The 19,093-nt window shown below is 40.3% G+C and overlaps 1 protein-coding gene across 1 annotated transcript in view; it reads left to right on the top strand.

Annotated features, from left to right (window-relative positions):
- Positions 1–19,093, top strand: part of sntg2 (syntrophin, gamma 2) — a gene marked incomplete at both ends in the record, with an annotated part of 100,925 nt that overhangs the window by 45,623 nt on the left and 36,209 nt on the right. The window contains 2 exons of the mRNA XM_083907987.1: positions 1,136–1,224; positions 15,204–15,328. Coding sequence (XP_083764113.1) covers positions 1,136–1,224; positions 15,204–15,328 — 214 coding nt within the window. The remainder of the gene's footprint in view (positions 1–1,135; positions 1,225–15,203; positions 15,329–19,093) is intronic.

Here is a 19,093-nt window from a genome sequence, read left to right as displayed (position 1 = left end):
AGCTGCCCAGTTTCCCAAACTGTTGTTACTCTCCCCTATCACATTTTGATTTAAAAAAAAAAGAAATCAGAATCTGCTTCTGTGTCTGCATCACCAACGAGATCCTATAATTTATTCCTTGAATCTACATCCCCAGAAAATGTAAACAAAATCCATCCTTTATTTTTTGAGTTATGCTGGTCACAGACGGACAGATAACGGAACAAAAACAGAACCCTCTTGGCTGAGGTGTAAATAGTAGACTTCACATTATGGAGTGATTGACAGCTACCTCAACAACATAAGCAACCTATAGAACCATATTTATTAGCCAAATATATGACCAAAGAAACAAGTTTGTCTTTTTCATGAAAAAAGTCTGGCGTTACATCTGTAACTTTACCGTCTGTGTATGTAACTGTTGTTTCAAGAATTAGCTGTAAGCAAAAGATGGACGGACGTGATGCAAAAAAAAAAGACTTCAGTCTCCATCGGCAAACACAAAAGACAGTTTTGTGCCGTTTACCTAATTATAATGGGTACACAGATGTAGGGGAAAAATAACTTGAATATAATTAATACTGATTGAAGTGCATGAATATTTATGAGCTCAGTTGATAAAGCCGCTGTCCTCCCAAATTCAAAGTGAACGTTGTGAGACGAAATCTCACCCTTGTGTCTTGTCGGCAGATCAACATTCAGAGTCGGTTCAGAGATGCTCATGTTCTGCTGCAGGGCTCTTGGCCGGTGAATTGCATTGCGTTGCCTTAAAAAGAAAAGGGTTCAAGTTTTATTCACTCTATAAGTTTTAGCACGACAAGCAGGGGAGGCCAGGAGCTGTTTGCCACACTTATCAGAGTGTGACTAAATCAGAAAGAAGGTGCTCTTCGTGCCAAACTAATATCATATCAAAGAGGAACATTTGTCTCTTTTGGATTCTGTCCGTGTGCAGCTTATATTCAGGGCAGCAGGATAAAGTCAATAAAAACCCAGAGCAATATCAACTGTTTGAGGTTTTTCAGTGAACATTTTGACTTATTCTCCTTTTGTTTCTGTGAGAGAAGAATCAAATATACAATGCTGTGTTGGACCAAATATCAAACAGAGATTCTTCCAAAGGCATCTTTGAAGACATGAGTTCTCTTTTGATTCTCAGGTTCCCCTGGCTTGTCCACGAATTACAGCCGAGTGTCCTCCCCCCTCTTTGACAGCGGCTTACATTTAAATGGAAATGGCAACAACACGGTAAGAAAGAGCCATTTGATGTCATGTTTAATGCAGATTATGTTTTGCTTGCTTGGCCCCCTTTTTTAAATAAATTACACTTCCATATTAAAGTTCATCAGACCGTGCTCGGAGATCACAGAATGAGATTTCTGCCGCTGGTGGTCTCTTAATCATAACAATATCAAAAGACGCAGCGTGATGATTTAGGGAAGCAGAGTGGGATCATGGGATTTGGTGTCTGGTTAGTAATGCCTTTATAGGGAGAGCATTTTTGTGGCCCAACATGGAGAAAACGGGCTATGAGTAGTCTGAGACGGGTAAAGCAGATGACGTCAGTAACGGTAAATGATTTTCTCGTCTTGATGACCACTCACACTTTCATAGACCGCATCTATGTGTATTATACCAATTCACATGTTACTAGCACAGTTATCAGAAGCAACATTAGTTTAAAGGGGACATATTATGCAAAGTCAACTTTTAAATCCTTATATTTGGGACTGGAGGCCCTATCAGTCGGCAAAGTGTGACAAAAGATGACTCACTCATGTTTTGTGGTCCTCCTCAATCCAAGTGCAGGAGGAAAAAAAACGCAATGTTGACTTCCGCACTCAGTGGGATGTCACAATGCGCTAAATTCCTGGAATTGTTGTCCCGCGGAGCTCTGCTTTGTCCGTAACACACGCGAGAGTGCTAGCAATGGCAACAGTATCCGACCGTATTGGACCGGAAGTCCGCAAAAAGTTATAGTCTTGGCTCCACAGTGCAGCACAGAGTCCTACACAAACTTCCAGCCTCAGAGGATTTATCCGTTCAGTAGACAGCAATGTGCCTGCTGGAGCCTGCAATTGATCACTTTTCCAAATGCTAACTGCTGTAAGCTCCCAGTAACCTCTGTGCCCTCTTTAAGTGTCTTGCCCAAGGACACATAGGCATGTAGATGACAACCAGTTGAAAGACCACACGCTCTTCCACTGTGGTACCATGGATTTTAATGGATTTAAGCAGTGTTGTGATTTTTCTGATTGCTTTGCTTTGTGATTGCTTTGCTTTATGCTGCTCAACAAAATGCTCCAACATCAATGAGACTCAGGTTTCATATTATGAAACCTGAGTCTCATTGATGTTGGATATTTTTGATGCAGAAATGTTCATGTTATATCTTTAAAGTGGATCTGAGGATCAGTAAAGAACGTTTACTAAATCACTAAAATTTCTTGGAATACCAGCTTGCAGGAATGTGAAATTAATATATTTAATCTGCAGCGCTTTAAAACATTTACAGTAAATCATTTGTAATGTAGGCTCATTTTTCCCCATAGACTGAGTTATTTTTGCAACCACTGGCATCACCCCCTGGTGGTTACTTCCATTCTACTTTTATATAGCCTTCACTCCGGAAAGCTATATCATTTTATATGCAGTCCAGAGTAGCCTTATATTAGTTCTATTCATTCAAGTCTTGAAATTCTCTGCTTACCAGCAAACTTTTACCTTTTACAATTCATTTAAACAGTTTATTGCTTACTTTTAAAGCCCCACAAGGCTTTTCCTCAGGTTATTTAACCAAACTTTTAATGCCACACAATTCCCCGCTCCATAAGATTCTTACTGGTCATTTGGGTTGAAACTGAAGGATGATGGAGCATTTTTCAATCAGGACTCAGACTGTCAAATGACCCGCCTGAGGAGATCAGTGAGACAAATTCTGAAAAGTCATATTTAATAATTTTATTGACTATTATCATTATTTATTTAATACTCTCCCTACAGATAAGTGAAGTTTTATTTTTGCTACTTCTCCAGTCACCAAAACAAAAAAGGACACGTAAATACCACTCTGAGTTCACACTCAAAATCATGAGATTTCACTTGTAAGTGGCATGAGACCACTTATTTCAAGAGGACTAGCTCTTTTGGTTCACTTCACGTATTGGACTGAGTTCATACCGACCCCAAATCACACCGACTGCATAATTGCTGTTGGGGGATTTTAAACGAACTACATAAGGCCAATGTCGATCACCCTAACATTCAGGTGGAGCTACTCTTCTCTCTGGACAGAAAAATGCAGCCCTGGTCCAGACTCCAAACAGATAAGCTTTGCTTCTCCCGCTGTCCCTTTCGGTCATGTGTATGAATGTAAATGCTGATGTATGCAGATGTTGATTACTTGTCATGCCCGAAATAAACGATTCATTCATTAAATCAATAAATCAACCCCCCCCCCCCAAATGTACTGGAATTCACTGGATTCAAGGCTTTTACTAGCTGCACTGCTAACTGAGCATTATTATCATCATGGTCGTATCAACACAATAATGAAACATATGAAAATCTTATCTATGATCACTTGGTATCACAGGCTCAGGTGCAGCACACAGAAAACTTCATATTGCACCTTCAACAAGGAAGGTTGAGCAGCTGTTACCTGTGAATCAGCCAACGCTGTCTGTGTGCGTGCGTGTCCTCAATGCAGTCAGTGGACAGTTAGGGGATATATTATATAATTATTCCTTTTGTTTGCTGATTCCAGTTGTTGTTAACAAATGTATTTATTGATTAAGGTAACGACATTAGCAAACCTTTAATAAAAGTCATTTTTTTTGCAATATATCTGCTGCTCATTTACTTTTTTACTGTTGTAAAAAAAAAAAAAAACTCTGTGCTAAATGGCTGATTCTGAACCTTCTTCCTCACTTTTGGTAATGAAATGTAAATACAGTCTACATATTTGACTATTTTTTGACATTTAAGAGGAAGCAGAGCTTCCCGTGCTGTCTCGGAACAATCTTGTTTTTATTGTGTTTATTTACATTTTTTTTTCGGGGACATAATACCCTATTTCTCCAAGTTAACCGAGTATCCTGGTGTCCGAATGAACATGTCTGTGACATGCTTTGGTCAAAATACCATAAGGATGAAGCACCACAGCAGTTCAATCACCCTGCCAAAACAGCCCTGTTCAGAACGCTCTGTTCAGTAGTATCTCTTTAGGTCCACCTTAAAAAAAAAAAATAATAAAAAAAAAGTAAAACAAAACCTAAGGCACAGGAAATTACATCAGCCACAGAGGCTATTGGGTGCTAAAAGCAGTTAGCATTTGGAAAAGTGATCATTTGCAGGCTCAACAGGCACATTGCTGTCATATATAACATGTATCCACTGGACAGATGAATCCTCTGAGGCTGGAAGTTTGTATAGAACTCTGTGCTGCACTGTGGAGCCGAGAATAGAACTTCCGGTTTTTGGATACTGTTGCCCTCGCGAGCACTCGAGTGTTTTACGGACAAAGCGGAGCTCTGCGAGACAACATTTCTAGGAATTTAGCGCATTGTTACGTCCCAATGAGTGCAGAAGTCAACATCGCGTGTTTCGTCTCCTGTACTTGGACTGAGGAGGACCAAAAAACATTAGTGAGTCATCTCTTTTCACAATTTGCCGACTGATACAGAGTCCCAAATATAAGGATTTAACTGATTAAAAAGTTGATTTTGCTTAATATGTCCCCTTTTAATATCGTATTTTTTTGCTAGCTATAGGTAGAAGATGAATGTATGTTGTTTTCAGTAGCGATTGCTGGTCTTTGAAACAGGGGAAGCTCATTTCAGGTCCAGTTATTTATACATAAATTCAGCAAATGAATAACTAGAACAAGGAAATGTGATAATTATCCATCCATCCGTCATCTTCTATCACTTTATCCTCCCCATGAGGGTGGTGGTGGGAGCTGTGCCAATCTCAGCTGACATAGGGCGATAGGTGGGGTACACCCTGGACAGATTGCCAGTCTATCACAGGGACACACATAGAAACAAACAACATTCACTCTCACACTTGTTGTCACAAATGGACTGTTTTTGGACTGTGGGAGGAAATTGGATGTGAATGCAGTGAAAGATGAGCTTTTCATTTCCCAGAAAAAGACTTTTGAAGCAGTGGTTGGTGCAGTGGTTTGTCCTATTGCCTCACAGCAAAAACGGTTCTGTATTCAAGAATGGTTGACTGAGGCCTTGATGCATAAATGCATAAATTATACCTCAGCTATTACCTACAGCGATTCAAACTTGCCCAGCTTTTTAAAATTCCAAAAACTTAAAAGTTTGAAACACTTAGCTTTGTTTTCATCTGGGGCTGCATTTTAGTTTGAGACCTTCAGTCAGTCATTTGGTTTGTCTCTGTGAAATGCTAAAAATATGTTCCAATATTTTCCAAACCACTTTGCCAAATTTGAATGATTTGAAGGGCTGTTAAAGGAGACATATTATGCAAAATCAACTTTTTAATAGTTATATTTGGGACTCTGGAGGCCCTATGAGTAGGCAAAGTATGAAGAAAATGACTCACTTATGTTTTTGTGGTCCACCTAAATACAGGAGATAAAACTTGCGATGTTGACTTCTGTGTCATTGCTACGTAACAATTGACAAATTCCTGGAACTGTTGTCTCGTGGAGCTCCACTTTGTCCCTAAAAAACTCAAGTGCAGGCGTGGGCAATAGTAGCCAGAAGAGCGGAAGTCCGAGAAGTGTTGTATTCTTGGCTGCACAGTGCAGCACAGAGTTCTACCCAAACTTCCACCCTCAGAGGATTTGTGTCCAGTGGATACATGTTATATATGACCTGCAGCCTCACAGCAGGAAGTCTGCTCTTCTCCTCTTCTTCATTTCCTTATCTTAAGAAATTTTAAATGAAGTGCCCGAGCTGTGAGAGTTCTGTTTCATACAGAGTGTTTTTGCATCGAGGTGAGACGCATTTATTTTTGGGACAAAGACGTCTCGGGTAGCAAACCAAAGACGGGAGTAGTAGGAGCAGGTGCAGTTACTCAGGAGTTTGTGTTAAACCACTGATAAAGCACTACTGAGGGGTTTTATTTATATCGAGTAGTTGTGCTAAAAGTGGCTCCTGTGTGTTACCAAGCCTAAAAAATCCTGAAAAGGAGACAGGAGAGGAAACCTTTTTGTTTGTTTTTACTACACTTTTGTTTTTTTGTTATTTGCACCTCAACAGCACAAGTTTTATGTTTTCTGTCTTCACCTCACGTCGATGTCGGCAGCAGTTGACAATGACTCCCGCAACATTAGAGAACAAATTTCACTTAGCGCTGGAGGGCGAGAGGAGCACAAATACTATCAATCAACTCTATTCATTGGCTTCAGGGCCCCCCCTACTGTTTATCATTCCAGTTTGTTCAACATGTCTAATCACTTGCCAGGCAGAAGCACTATCAGCCCCAGCCCGAGCCTCTGCCTCTCTTTGAGGACTGAGGCTCATACAAATCTGCTTTGACTTGGACATGTTAATAAACGTGCAGTAATCCATCATGTCTCCTGTGCTCTTATGCTATAGAATAGTGTTTGATTGTCCAAAAATGTGGGTCCCAACCCTGTGACTGTTCCACTGGCAGCAGATGAGCGGAAAAGGAAACTTATTTCAGCCAAACTCTTCTGTTGTTTTTCCACTATTCACTGATGAAGTAGGGAATATTTGACAGTTCTTGGATGTAAAAAGGAAAGCCCAATATGTAATGAAATATTTAAACCTGAGAAAATAAAGTATTATGATGCCGTAATTTCAAAGCCAATCAGTATTGAGATTACAGGACATAAGTGATGGAACAAAAGCAGCTCTTGCTACTTTCTTCTTCTCCATGAGAGAGCAGATGAATAGTGTGTTTACTCGGGCATGCCGATCCAACGAACAAACTCCCACGACACATAAATTCACATCATGTTTGGTGTGAATTATTTCGCAGAGCTGCTGTTTGCTCCCTCAGCCTGCCTGATCTTTACAGCTGTGATGGCAGAGATTACACCGTATACTGCTGGGATGATAAGTGATAGTCATTTTTATTGTAGTAATATCAGCGGCTTTCACAAAGGGATATTTCAATTTTACCAAAGCTGAATGTGGAGTAGTGGGTTTATCTCTTGTTACGGAGCAAATTCAATAATGGCTTTCAAAGAAAAAGCAAAGATCCTTCCCTGATGAAATCATTATGAACAAATACTTGATATTTTGTCAGTGTGGAGACTGCATTATGCTCAATTTTCTTTTGGATGTAAATATTTCATACTGAGCATAATGAGCATTAATACTTATTTTCCCCAAAAAGTTTTCAGGAAAGTACATATTAATATGGTTAATCAATAATGAAAACAGGAGTCGTAAATACTGCAGCATTGGCTTGTCACTTTGCATGAATAATTCAGAGCTTGCAGGCCAGTAGGTGGCCACTTTAACCTTTCACAGATAATCTAGGTTTAAGATGTTTCCATTTAAATGCCAAGCAGGAGCTGCTGGTGAAGACAAAAACATCCTTGTGCATCAGGCTTTTTGCGTGGACTGCATTTCTTTTCGTTCTCGCTCTGTGTGCGCAAATTTATTTATTTTTTTTAATACCAGGAAAGGAAATGGACCTCAGTGCTTGCCTTCCTATGCAAAAACTAATAAAGTATGACTCGGTGTGACATAACGGGTCAACTGGCTTCCGACAGGGATTACTTTTAGTTCCCTCTCTCTGAAAATCGTGATGCTGAGAAACGCAATTATTCAGGTGGCTCACAAACCCCGGGAAGATGATTTTAAAGATTGAAAAACACAAATGGCAAGAAGTGACCTCCGTTTTGTTGTTACTCTCTATTTCTCCCAAATAAGGGCTGTTATGTGAGGGTTTGTTTTTTGGTTCTAAGACTAATTTGAAGTTCTGTGGATTTCTTTTTTTTTTTTTACCCTGACTGAGATTTGCAGAAACTGAGCAAACCGTAGCCCATTTTTCATGCTATTAAAGCTTCGGTTATTTATTTTGAAGTTGTTATTCTGCCTCTGTTCTGTTTGGTATATGTGAACAGAAATGATTTAAAGTAGACATAATATACTCTATTTCTCCTAGTGAACCTAGTTCCCTGGTGTCCTAATGAACATGTCTGTGACATGCTTTGGTCAAAATAGATAGATAGATATCTACCTATATATCTATATAGATAAATACCTTGCATGAAACACCATAGTGCTGCACTGCGCAGCCACTTCACGGACCGCTCTTCTGGATACTATTGCCCTCACCTGTGCGCTTACGTTTCTCAGGGACAAAGCGGAGCGCCGCGAGACAACAATTCCACTGGAATGTCTCATTGTTACGTAACAATGAGTGCGGAATTCAAGATTGCATGTTTTATCTCCTGTACTTAGACTGAGGCGGACCACAAAAACATGAGCGCGTCATCTTAGACCTACTCATAGGGCCTCCAGAGTCCCAAATATAAGTATTAAAATGATTAAAAACTTGATTTTGCGTAATGTGTCTCCTTTAAGATAATTTGTATGCTCCTGGCCCTGTGTATTTATTTTAATGTAGCTGGCGAACACAAGGCATGGTGTCATGTCCATGCTGATGGAAGAACAGCCAACCATCCACTGAAAAAAACAAACCAGCAACAGACTTTCATAAAATTGTTCGAGCAAACGCCTTTACAACAATAGCAAACACAAAGGAAGTGCAAATACAAAAAGAGATCAGACCGTTTATCCCAAAGATACTTACAAGCGCAATAGCAAAAATGGCAATGTCGGCATCGTTTGTTTTTCAGGCCAGAAAAAGCCACTCTGATGTTTACTTGTGTGTGGCCCCTCGTTCAGACGGACGCTGATTTCCTTTTCCTCGCTTCCACCGACAGCGGTTTTCTCTTGTTTCTTTTTCACCAGCTCTGCCGTGATGAACGACTCAAATAACGCTCTCGCTGCCTTGATCTTATAGCCCGTATCTGGCTGTGAGGCGCACACGTAAAGCAATTTGTGTTGCTCAGGAGACCCCGAGTCTTCGCAACACCTCTGATTTCGGGTCAGAAGCCATGATCTTGCAAGGCTGGTTTTTCCACGAAAAGAAGGTAACAAGCCATTCAACCGTGAAAAAAACCCTGCATAGTTCCGCAGAGCAGTAGAATTCACTTCTGAAACTTTTTTCTCGAGCGTAATTGTGTTTTCAGTCTCTTTCTCAACTACAAAAAAATCACTTCCCATGTTGCTGGGTGACACAAGTTCTCAACACATCTATACAGAGAAAAACTGAGTAATTTGGAGTCGATGAATTCATATTGTGTGAACACAATGGTTTTTACTCCAAGTTTGCTTGTTTTCGTTCACTCTCATCAGGGCTAATCAACGTCACCATACTCTAATTGGTGCCTGAGGAAAACTGCGTCATCAGAGTCACATTCTGCTCACTTGTTGGCAGACGCTGAAGGAGCTGAAGTGAAATTTAGATTTTCCATTCGACGCGTGTCCAGAGACCTCTTTTCACATGAATGCTAATCTTGCTCTGGGTCTGCTAAATATTTAAAAAGGCAACTGTTTGATCATTCATCTTTATGAGAGGAAATATAAGCAATATTGCAAAATATAGACTTTCAGCACCTTTTGATGCCCCCAAGTTAATAAACGTGTTTATTTAGCTCCAGTCATTGCTGCCGCTTTTATAAATGACATTTTTAGGCTATCACATTTCTTTGTTGATGGTTAGCCATCACAAAGGGATAAATGGGTAATTGTATTTTCCACTGACTGAAGACACAATAACTCTGAATGCTTTATTACAGCAAGGGGCTTTGGTGAGGTGAGGTGCAAAACAGATTTTTTACTTCTGTAGGTTCACATGACTCATTGCCTTCACCTCTAAACACAATGACTGCATACTATTCATTAATCCCAACTTTTTGAGATCTGTAAGATGAGTTTGTGTGCTTTAAAATTCAAATAATTGCTTGCAAGTTTACTTTTGTGTTAGTCTAGTGGAAGTTTTACTTTCTTGAATAACACACAGAAATGTTTTATCTTTCACCTGCACATGCACAGCTCCCATCTCACACATACAATAGTTAAAGAGGACATATTATGGAAAATCAACTTTTTAATCATCATCATCATCCTTATATTTGGGACTCTGGAGGTCCTGTCAGTCAGCAAAGTGTGAAACAAGATGACTCACTCATGTTTTTGGGGTCCTCCTCAGTCTAAGTACAGGAGATGAAACATGGGATGTTGACTTTCGCACTCACTGGGACATCACAATGCGCAAAATTCCTGGAATTGTTTCGCAGAGCTCCGCTTTGTCAGTAAAACAACATAATTTTTTCAAATGCCAACTGCTGTTAGGGATTTCACAAACTCGCGTCCGGACGAGATAATCGCGTGATCTTCCGTGGGCAGAGGTCGAAGCAGAACTGCGCCGCTGACGTGCCGCGGCTGTAACGCGGCTAGTGGAAATCTGCATTAAGCCATATAAAGGAGACCTGTCTTGCTGATGGGGACAAAAAGCAAGTCCCCATTATGTAAAGTATTACATTTTACGATGAGAACACATTTGTTTGGTTAGGTTTAGGTTAAGTTTGGGGTTAGGATTAGACCAGTTGTAGTTATGGTTAAGGTCTCCAGGAAATGAAATATACAGATATGTCTGCAGAATACTGCAATTTAAAAGTAAATCCAGAAATAGTGATTTGGATGTCACTTATCTTGTCTGTAGGTTATTAAATTTTGAATTGGCGCCCTTGACGTTAAAATTATTAGACAAATCCCCCCCCCCTTTTTTTTTTTGCCAGTCCCATTTCCCTCCATTGATTTATTTAGATGCTTTCAAATAATAATCTCTCGTTCATGTCATCTCTAAAGTGTCAGTATCCACTATGACTGATGTTGAAGAACAACTCCAAGGCTTAACTTCCTGCTTTGCTGCTCTTCAGCAGAGGCAGGTGCTCCATCAGTGTCATCCACTCTCTCTCTGACAGCGCTGATAGTTTTTCCATTTCCTACCACCTCTCCACTTGAGACTTAAATAAAAAATTTTTGCTCTGTGTAGAAATAAATGGAGCAAATTATAGTAATTTCTTTAGAAATATAGTAATTACTGGTGAGGAGCTGACCGCGCTCTGCGACATGTTACAGTGAAGCAATGATTTGCAAAAGGTAGGCACTTTTTTTTTTAAATCTGCTTTTCACTCTTCACTTCTTTCCACCCAAAGGCTGTTTTAATGCTGAGGTGCATGTGCGGTCATTTTGAACAACCATTCCCCTGCACCGTCTATAACGATAGAGGGCTTTGTTTGCTGTAGTTTATTTTGCGATGACACGCTTATGTTTCCCAACCAGTCTGATTCTGAGAATACTATCGAGTAAAAAAAATGTTGACCATTATCCATCCATCCATCCATCCATATTTGACCGCTTATCCGAGGTCGGATCGCGGGGGTCGCAGCTTCGCCCAGCTCTCCTGGGGGAATCCCGAGGCCAACCAAGAGTCTCTCCAGCGAGTCCTGGGTCTTCCCCGAGGCTCCTCCCATTTTACAATTTTGGGTTTAACTGAGCCAGGGTTCAAACCCTTCATTCTACCACTGATCCACAGTCGCACTGAATAAACAGAACTGCTGTCATGCCTTGATGTTCATTTATGTTAATTGTCTGTATTTCCCACCCCAAGCCTTACAACCAGGAGCTGCGCACAACTTGCAGTTGCCCACGATTGTGTCTGGTCTATTTTCCCTATGTGACCAGTGAAATGCAATCAAATCTATTTTAACTTTTTTTTTATTATTATTATTATAATATAAATAGTAAAACAATTTTTTTCATTTATTTTTTTATTCTGCATCCCATGCCTTGCTCCTTGACTGGGAAAACAGGGACTGCCCCTTGTCGGTCTCTCTTTTCATCCACTGTATAAATGGTGCCTATATGCTGTTTTTTGAATATATATTCAACTTATACTGAACATTTGCTCACATTGGTTATTTTTAGAGAGGGAGAGATAAACAGACTTTCCCAAGCAGAGAGAGAGCGGAGGCGAAAGAGAGCAACATGAGGAAACGGCACTCCTGGCTTTCGGCCATTGTTGCACTTCAGGTCGCTTCACTGTGCTTTCACACCGTTTCACTGGCTGTGAATTCCAGTAAAGTGCATTCTGTGGTAACATAAGGTCTCACTTCCCTGCCCATGTGCATAACCATCATCAGAATATTCTCATCCAAACTCCCAGTGTGCATCTTCCAGAAACACCCTTGTTTCCATGCAACATTAACACTTTTATTACGACAATTGCGACATGCCGGGACATCTTCGAGCTGCGATCTGAGCATTTCTTCATGCTCATTTGAGTCTGTGAAATGAGCACCTGTTTATTTGCCTCAGTCAGTCATCTCCTGCAGCCTCACCGTTTTTCAAACACCATCAAAACGGGCTCACAGAGGCTCAGTGCTGCCGACATCGATGTGATCCATCGCTTTAAAACATCCAAGTCTACGTTCCCCCATATATGACTTCATAACTCAATAACATTTGCAGCTGAGGTCGCACTACAACCGCTGTTATTCGGCAGTTAATGAACGTCGAGAGGCACCTACTGTTGGGCTCTTTTCATCCACTTTGGCTCCATTTTCTGTGGACCTACTTAAGTGTGTGTGTGAAGTGCACGGTGGGGAAAAATAGTGCTTATGAGCTCATATTTTGTCATTATTGCTGACTATGCTTCAAGCTGTTAATGGTAATACAGGCACTGGCTACTTTATTAGGCACATAGGTCACCTAATAAAGTGGCATCCGGTGTCGTTTCCTGCTGTTGTCCACTTGCTTCAAGTTTTGGACAGGTCATGTGTTCTTCTGCATAGCTTTTGTTGCCATTCTGTCATTGCAAACCAGTCTTACCATCTTTTGACCTTTGGTATCAAGGCATTTTTCCCTTCAGAGAACTGCTGCTCTCTGGGTATTTTCTTTTTTCTTTTTTTTTTACATACCATTATCTCCAAACCCTTGAGACAGTTTTGTGTGAAAATCCCAGCAGATCAGCAGTTTCTAAAAATACCAACACCAGCCAGTTTGGTCTGAGGTGTACGCCCAAAGTCAGGTTTGAACTTCAGCAGGTCATCTTGCCTAAAGATTGCCTGATTGCATATTTGCTTTAACAAGCAGTTGAACAACTGCATATTTATTTAGTGGGGCTGTTTCCTTTTTTAGTTTTATCTTCTCTCTTGTAAAGAACAGAAAGGGAAGATGTGTTGCATCTCCAGTGACAGCTAAGTCGAGTCAACCTTCTGCACACAAACAAATTCCATATTCTTTCTTTGAAAATCAGAGAAAATATATTTGACTCATCTTACTATGTGACATGAAAGGTGGTTGTCCTCATTACTATTGTTTGGGTTTTTTCTAGCACTGACGCTTCACTTATTCTTAAAAATAACAGTGGTGGGCTACAACACAACTATAAACTATTGTACATATAATCGTTTTTTAATTAGGCAGATGTGAATATGTTAAAGATATTGCCCTTATCCTCTTCCAGACATGGATTAAAGTCAGAATTCTGGTGTTTTTATTTAAAATTTTTGTGTCCAAAAATGATTTCACGTGACCCTAATCTTCTTCCGTAGATATTAAAGGGATAGTACGGGTTTTGGGAATATGGTTGTGTGAGGTATTTACTAGTGCTGGGCCATTAAGGCGTGAACGGCAACTGGCCTGGAAAAAATGAGTCTCTAAACTAAAGTAACGATGAACTAAAAACAGAGGCACACTTACGCAGGTACGCTGGTTATTTGTAGCGCTGCTCTTCTCCTATAAACAGATTTTCCATTTCAACTGTAGGCACGCTAATGGCGCTAAAGGAGCTAACGCAGCTAACTGGTCAACAGTGCTTGGACTCCAGTCGTGTGTTAACTCTTTCGCACTGACCGTATCCGAGATTTTACTGCCCCCTGACCACCAAGTTAGGGAGGAAACACTTTGACAGAAACATGGCGTTTGGTAGGGACAGAAATGAGAAACGGATTTTCACGACCATAACAAAATGCTCACGTCATAAAATCTAAGACTGTGTACATTTTGAGAAAAAAATTGTCAAACTATTTACCCTCCAACATCCATCAGTGTACAATGTACATCTGCTGCCGTCAGTTTGCGTCACATGGGTAAAAACAAAATGAAGGATTTCAAAAACCGAAGTTAAAAATTAACATCCAAACTTATTTATCTACTGTGCTGTGATGTAAATCTGTTGATTTTCTCTGTGAATTCTGGTGCGGAGTGGTTACTAATGTAGATTTTCAGATGGAAAAGTCTGCCTAACAGTCCTGGTCCCACACTTCAAAACCCTGAACTGTCTCTTTAGCACCATACAACATTTTCAAAGAAATAAAAACAACAAAAACAAGTATATAAAAGTATATTTCTTTCCCTTTTCACTGTACAAAAAACTTGGTCATATAGCCCAGTTTTCATATACCACACTACTGAATCTCCAGCTTGGCTGCTGACAGTCCTGTCAGTCAAGTTGGTGTGTTAACCCTGGCATATCATCAATAGCTTCAGTTCAACTGTCTACATCTCTGCAATTGGCATGCACTGTTCTTGGCAGGCAGGAAGAATCCTGCAATCGCTTGACTGAGCTGCAGGGTCAGAACGGCGAGAAACAAGTGGCACCCTCCTGATGATGTCATTCTAATATAGGGATAATAATCGTATTGTGTAGCACCTTTAAAAACAAAAAGTCGACAAAGTGCTTTAGCAGAATACTTGGGAACGGATAACAAGACGAACACAAAGTCAAGGCCTCAAAATGCTAATATAAATCATTTTTAAATCATCACATCAAAAGCATTTGAGGATAAAAAGCAAGAGGACATTACGGGAAAACAAAAAAGTAAGACCCAGTAAATAATGAGACCAATAAAAACACAAGATAAAAAGGTGAAAGTGAACAAGTTTTGTTTTATGCCAAATCCCTTTGAAAGAACCCATCCCCTGCTCTCTGTGCTGCAGTTTACAAACCAACTGGAAACTAAGACTGTACACGTTGTTGTTTACCCACTGTACAGCTGGTTAACTCTAGCCCTTATCCAGGCTGGAAAGCAAATGTATTCTTGCCTTGCGACGGTGAAATTGTTGCAATCATTGATCAAACGAAGTGTGAATAAGCAAAGAGAGCTCATCACGTTGTTCGTGTATTCCTCACAGGCTCCTTCACCCCCGTCGCCCTCTGCAAATGAACCAAAGTATGAGAAGCGCTGGCTGGATGCCGTCTCCATGCCCTTGTTGATGGCCAGAGTCTCCAGATACAAAGGTGGCACAGATAAATTAAGGTAAGGCTAATCCAGCATTATATAATTCACCTCGACAGCGCACAGTTCACTGAGCACAGTTGTTGGCTTAGGGAACAGTTTTAATTTAGGCAGCAGGATGTTAATGCCTGTATCTATGCACAGGCATAAACGTGTTAAAAGGTCTCCAGAGCTGTGAGGCACTGGCGCAGAAGGTGTGACCATGAGATATTTAAATGCATTTTATTGTTGCATGTTCTTTTTAAACAGATTTCTGTGTACAGAGTGGTACTCGAAAGTGATTATTATAGTTAGATATCAGGATGTAATGTTCACAGGGTTGTTATTGTCAACTATGACTGACACATAGCATACTTATCCACAACAATAGTAATTTTTGCTTATTTAATCACACGTTATTTAAGCTCAGACTCTATGAGGTTATGAATTTGGCTTCCTGTTATTTTAGGGCTGGTAACGGCTCACTTTGGCTCACAGAAATGCCTTTTTTCAAAAGAGAAATATGCATTTGCTGTCAGTCTCTGCATTTGTGCCATTTGCCTGTGTGTGGGTGTGATTGTGCTGTACACAGGGGGCACTTTATGGGTCAGGTGAGGGCACTGTGCACAATAATTGTTGTTGCAGAGTGCAGGAGGTCAGAGGTCTCCTTGTAGATTTGTTGGTTTGGCGCAAGCAGGCGCACACTGCACAGCGAAGTTGGCTCGAGTGAGAACGATAAGGACCCTGGGACGTCGGCTGCTGGCCCTGCTCCAAAAAAGAAAAGACTGTGTTCCTACATTAAAGAGTAGTTTGATCGGGTTAAACCCGTTAGTGGCGATTCAAGCCGAGCCTTCTGGACATTGTGTTGATTGTGTGATTTTTTTTGATCAGCTACTGAACTTCCCCAGCAGAACCCGATACACAATTCATTTCTGTGCCATTGTTTTCCCGACAGGATCACAGGTGTAGTGGTTACCTCTCTTGCCTTAGCAGCAAGAAGACCCGGGTTCTAGCCCCCAGTTGGAATAAGAGCCTTTCTGCATGGAGTTTGCATGTTCTCTCTGTGCCTGCATGGGTTTTATCCTATCACCCTATGTCAGCTGAGATAGGCACAGCACCCCCCCCCCAAAGTGGTAGAAAATGGATTGATAGATGTTTTTCCAACGTCATTTTGTAGTCGTTGGTGCTGAGAGAAGTGTTGCCACGGAGATGTAAATCTAAATGTATATCTGATCTCAGCACGGGCCACAAAAAAAAAACTGCAGCTGAGGTTTCGACTTGTTTACTCATTTACTGTGATGTTTTTATTTCTGGTATGAAATCACAGCAATTTGGCCCAAAAAATCTGTCAGGAAGATGTGCGTATTTTCATACGCATACACTGTAGTTATTCTGCATATAAGTGTGTGAGTGTGTGTTTGGCAGTGCAGTGCAGATGTATAAAAATAAAAATCCTGGTTCATACCAGGTGTGGAAGGAAGGAAGGACTGATAGCTGTCCACTTGTTAATGCTCGGCTGAAACAGCCTCATAGAGAGAGTGAGAGCACAGTGCCGTACCACAGTGTGTGTATGAGAAAGCAGGGATGCTGTAGAATATATAGACTGCAAGACTCTGTACGTGCATGCACTTACCTTCCTTCAACGCACGTCAAGAGTTTCGACATCATTAACTGCAGTCTTTAAAATGAGGGAATGGAAAATGTTAGATTTTAAACAAACCGATTAGAAGGCTGGTTTACTTCGTTGTAATGCGGAACTTAGGTTGTTCAAAACAAGATGAAATTGCCTATAAATATGGTCAATTTCCTCTATAGCACAAATAATTAGACTTAAAGTGACTGTTAATTGTAAATATGTATTGTTCAAAGGTTCCATATTATATAAAATCAACTTATAATCATTTTAATACTTGTATTTGGGACTCGAGAGGCCCTTCCAGTCCCAAAGTGTGAAAAAAAGATGACTCGCTCATGTTTTTGTGGTCCTCCTCAGTCTAAGTACAGGAGATAAAACACGCGATGTTGACTTCCGTGCTCCTTGGGACGTCACAATGCGCTAAATTCCTGGAATTGTTGTCTCCGCTTTGTCAGTAAAACACGCAAGAGTGCTGGTGAGGGCAATGGTATCCGAAAACCGGAAGTCCGCGAAAAGTTATATTCTTGGCTCCACAGCGCAGCACAGAGTTCGACACAAACTTCCAGCCTCAGAGGATTTAACTGTCCAGTGCATACATGTTATATATGACGGCAATGTGCCTGCTAGAGCCTGCAAATGATCACTTTTCCAAATGCAAACTGCTGCTGTAGCTGATGTCATTTCCTGTCCCTGAAGCTTTTTTTTTAAAGAGATACTACAAACAGAGTGTTCTGAACAGGGCTGTTTCGGCAGGGTGTCATCACAAGGTATCGCGATATCGTCATATCGAGATATCTCATGTTAATATTGAAATATTGCTCAGCCCTAATAGTTTAGATTTAAAATAATAAACAAACTTCAAGCTAAAGTTATGTACAATGTGTTGAAGTACTTGTGCCTAACACCATTTTAGCTCCTGCTTTTGCAGAAAGGACGCCTAATAAAACATCTCATGTTTTCTAATTGGAAATTAGTCACCTTAACTCTGTTCTCCTTATCATTCCCTGCACTCGCACTGTAGTTGAAGCACGCGTTCCAAGCTCTTTAGGCCAATAGTATGTTCCCAAATTGCAGGTACATAATGATAAATAAATAATGGCTTTTTGCTCTGCACAGTTAATTAAAAATGTTTATTAAACTTGGACCCTCATGTCCAATTCCAAGCCCCGGGCAGCTGCTAGAGATAAGGCAATTGTACAAAAACACTCCGCTGAAGGAATCCATAGAGTTCGATTACAGCACAGCAGCTGGAGTTAAACAGCACTCGCAAGAACACAACCTCAAACACTTTCAGTGCTGCTGGAATTTAACCTGTAGTTAACACTGATCACCAGGGAGAGCAAATGTATGGTAATAATTAGAATAACATTAATTATCATCATTCTTTTCGGTCCTTAGGTCTGCAAGTATTTTTGCAAGTGTTTCTACTCCCTTATGTTGATTTATTTAGGTTGTTTGTTTTTGGGGGGGGTTTTTGCGCCCACTGCAATATTTAAATAATAATAAATAATAAAAAATTAATAAAGTTTCCCAAAGTTTCATCTCCATCAAATTACAAAACATTTGTTAGAAAATGTTAGAAATTTGTGTGTGCGCAAAAATAACTTATTCTATTCGAAATATTCGAATTCGAATAGCAAATAACATGCTATAGAATAATATAGTTCCTCCCAATCTCTACTGTATCTTCCTCCCCCCCCCACCCCCACTGCCCTAATAGTCTTTTTAAAATCCATATATTCAGAGGAATTAACACAACAGGGTGGAATGAAAAGGAAAAAGTAAATACCATGTTTTTAACTTTGAAATAAAACAGTAAAATACAACACAGGGTTGAATAAAATAGGGAAAGGCTAGGGTCAAGAGGTTAAAACCCAGTTTTAGCTTTTAAAATAAACTAAAAAGGCAACTAAAACACAAAACGGGGTGGAATAAAAACCTCCACATGTGATTTGCTCCTTCTGCACGAGAGGCAATTGCTGTAAGACAGTAACGGAAGCTCTAACATGTCATAAAATAAATGGTCAAATGTACTGTTGCATCAAAGTGAGAAGCTGATCGGATAAATGTGAAAAAAACACTTCCAGGGAAGCCCAGCTTCTCTGAGAGTCAATGGAGCAGCGGGTGGATGTGGAACCTGGGTTGATACATAATGATTGGAGGCAGGACCA

This window comes from Microchirus variegatus, assembly GCF_963457635.1.
Source record: "Microchirus variegatus genome assembly, chromosome: 21".
Lineage (NCBI taxonomy): Eukaryota > Metazoa > Chordata > Actinopteri > Pleuronectiformes > Soleidae > Microchirus > Microchirus variegatus.
Note: the sequence above shows the minus strand (reverse complement) of the source record. Positions and strands in the feature narration are given on the sequence as shown.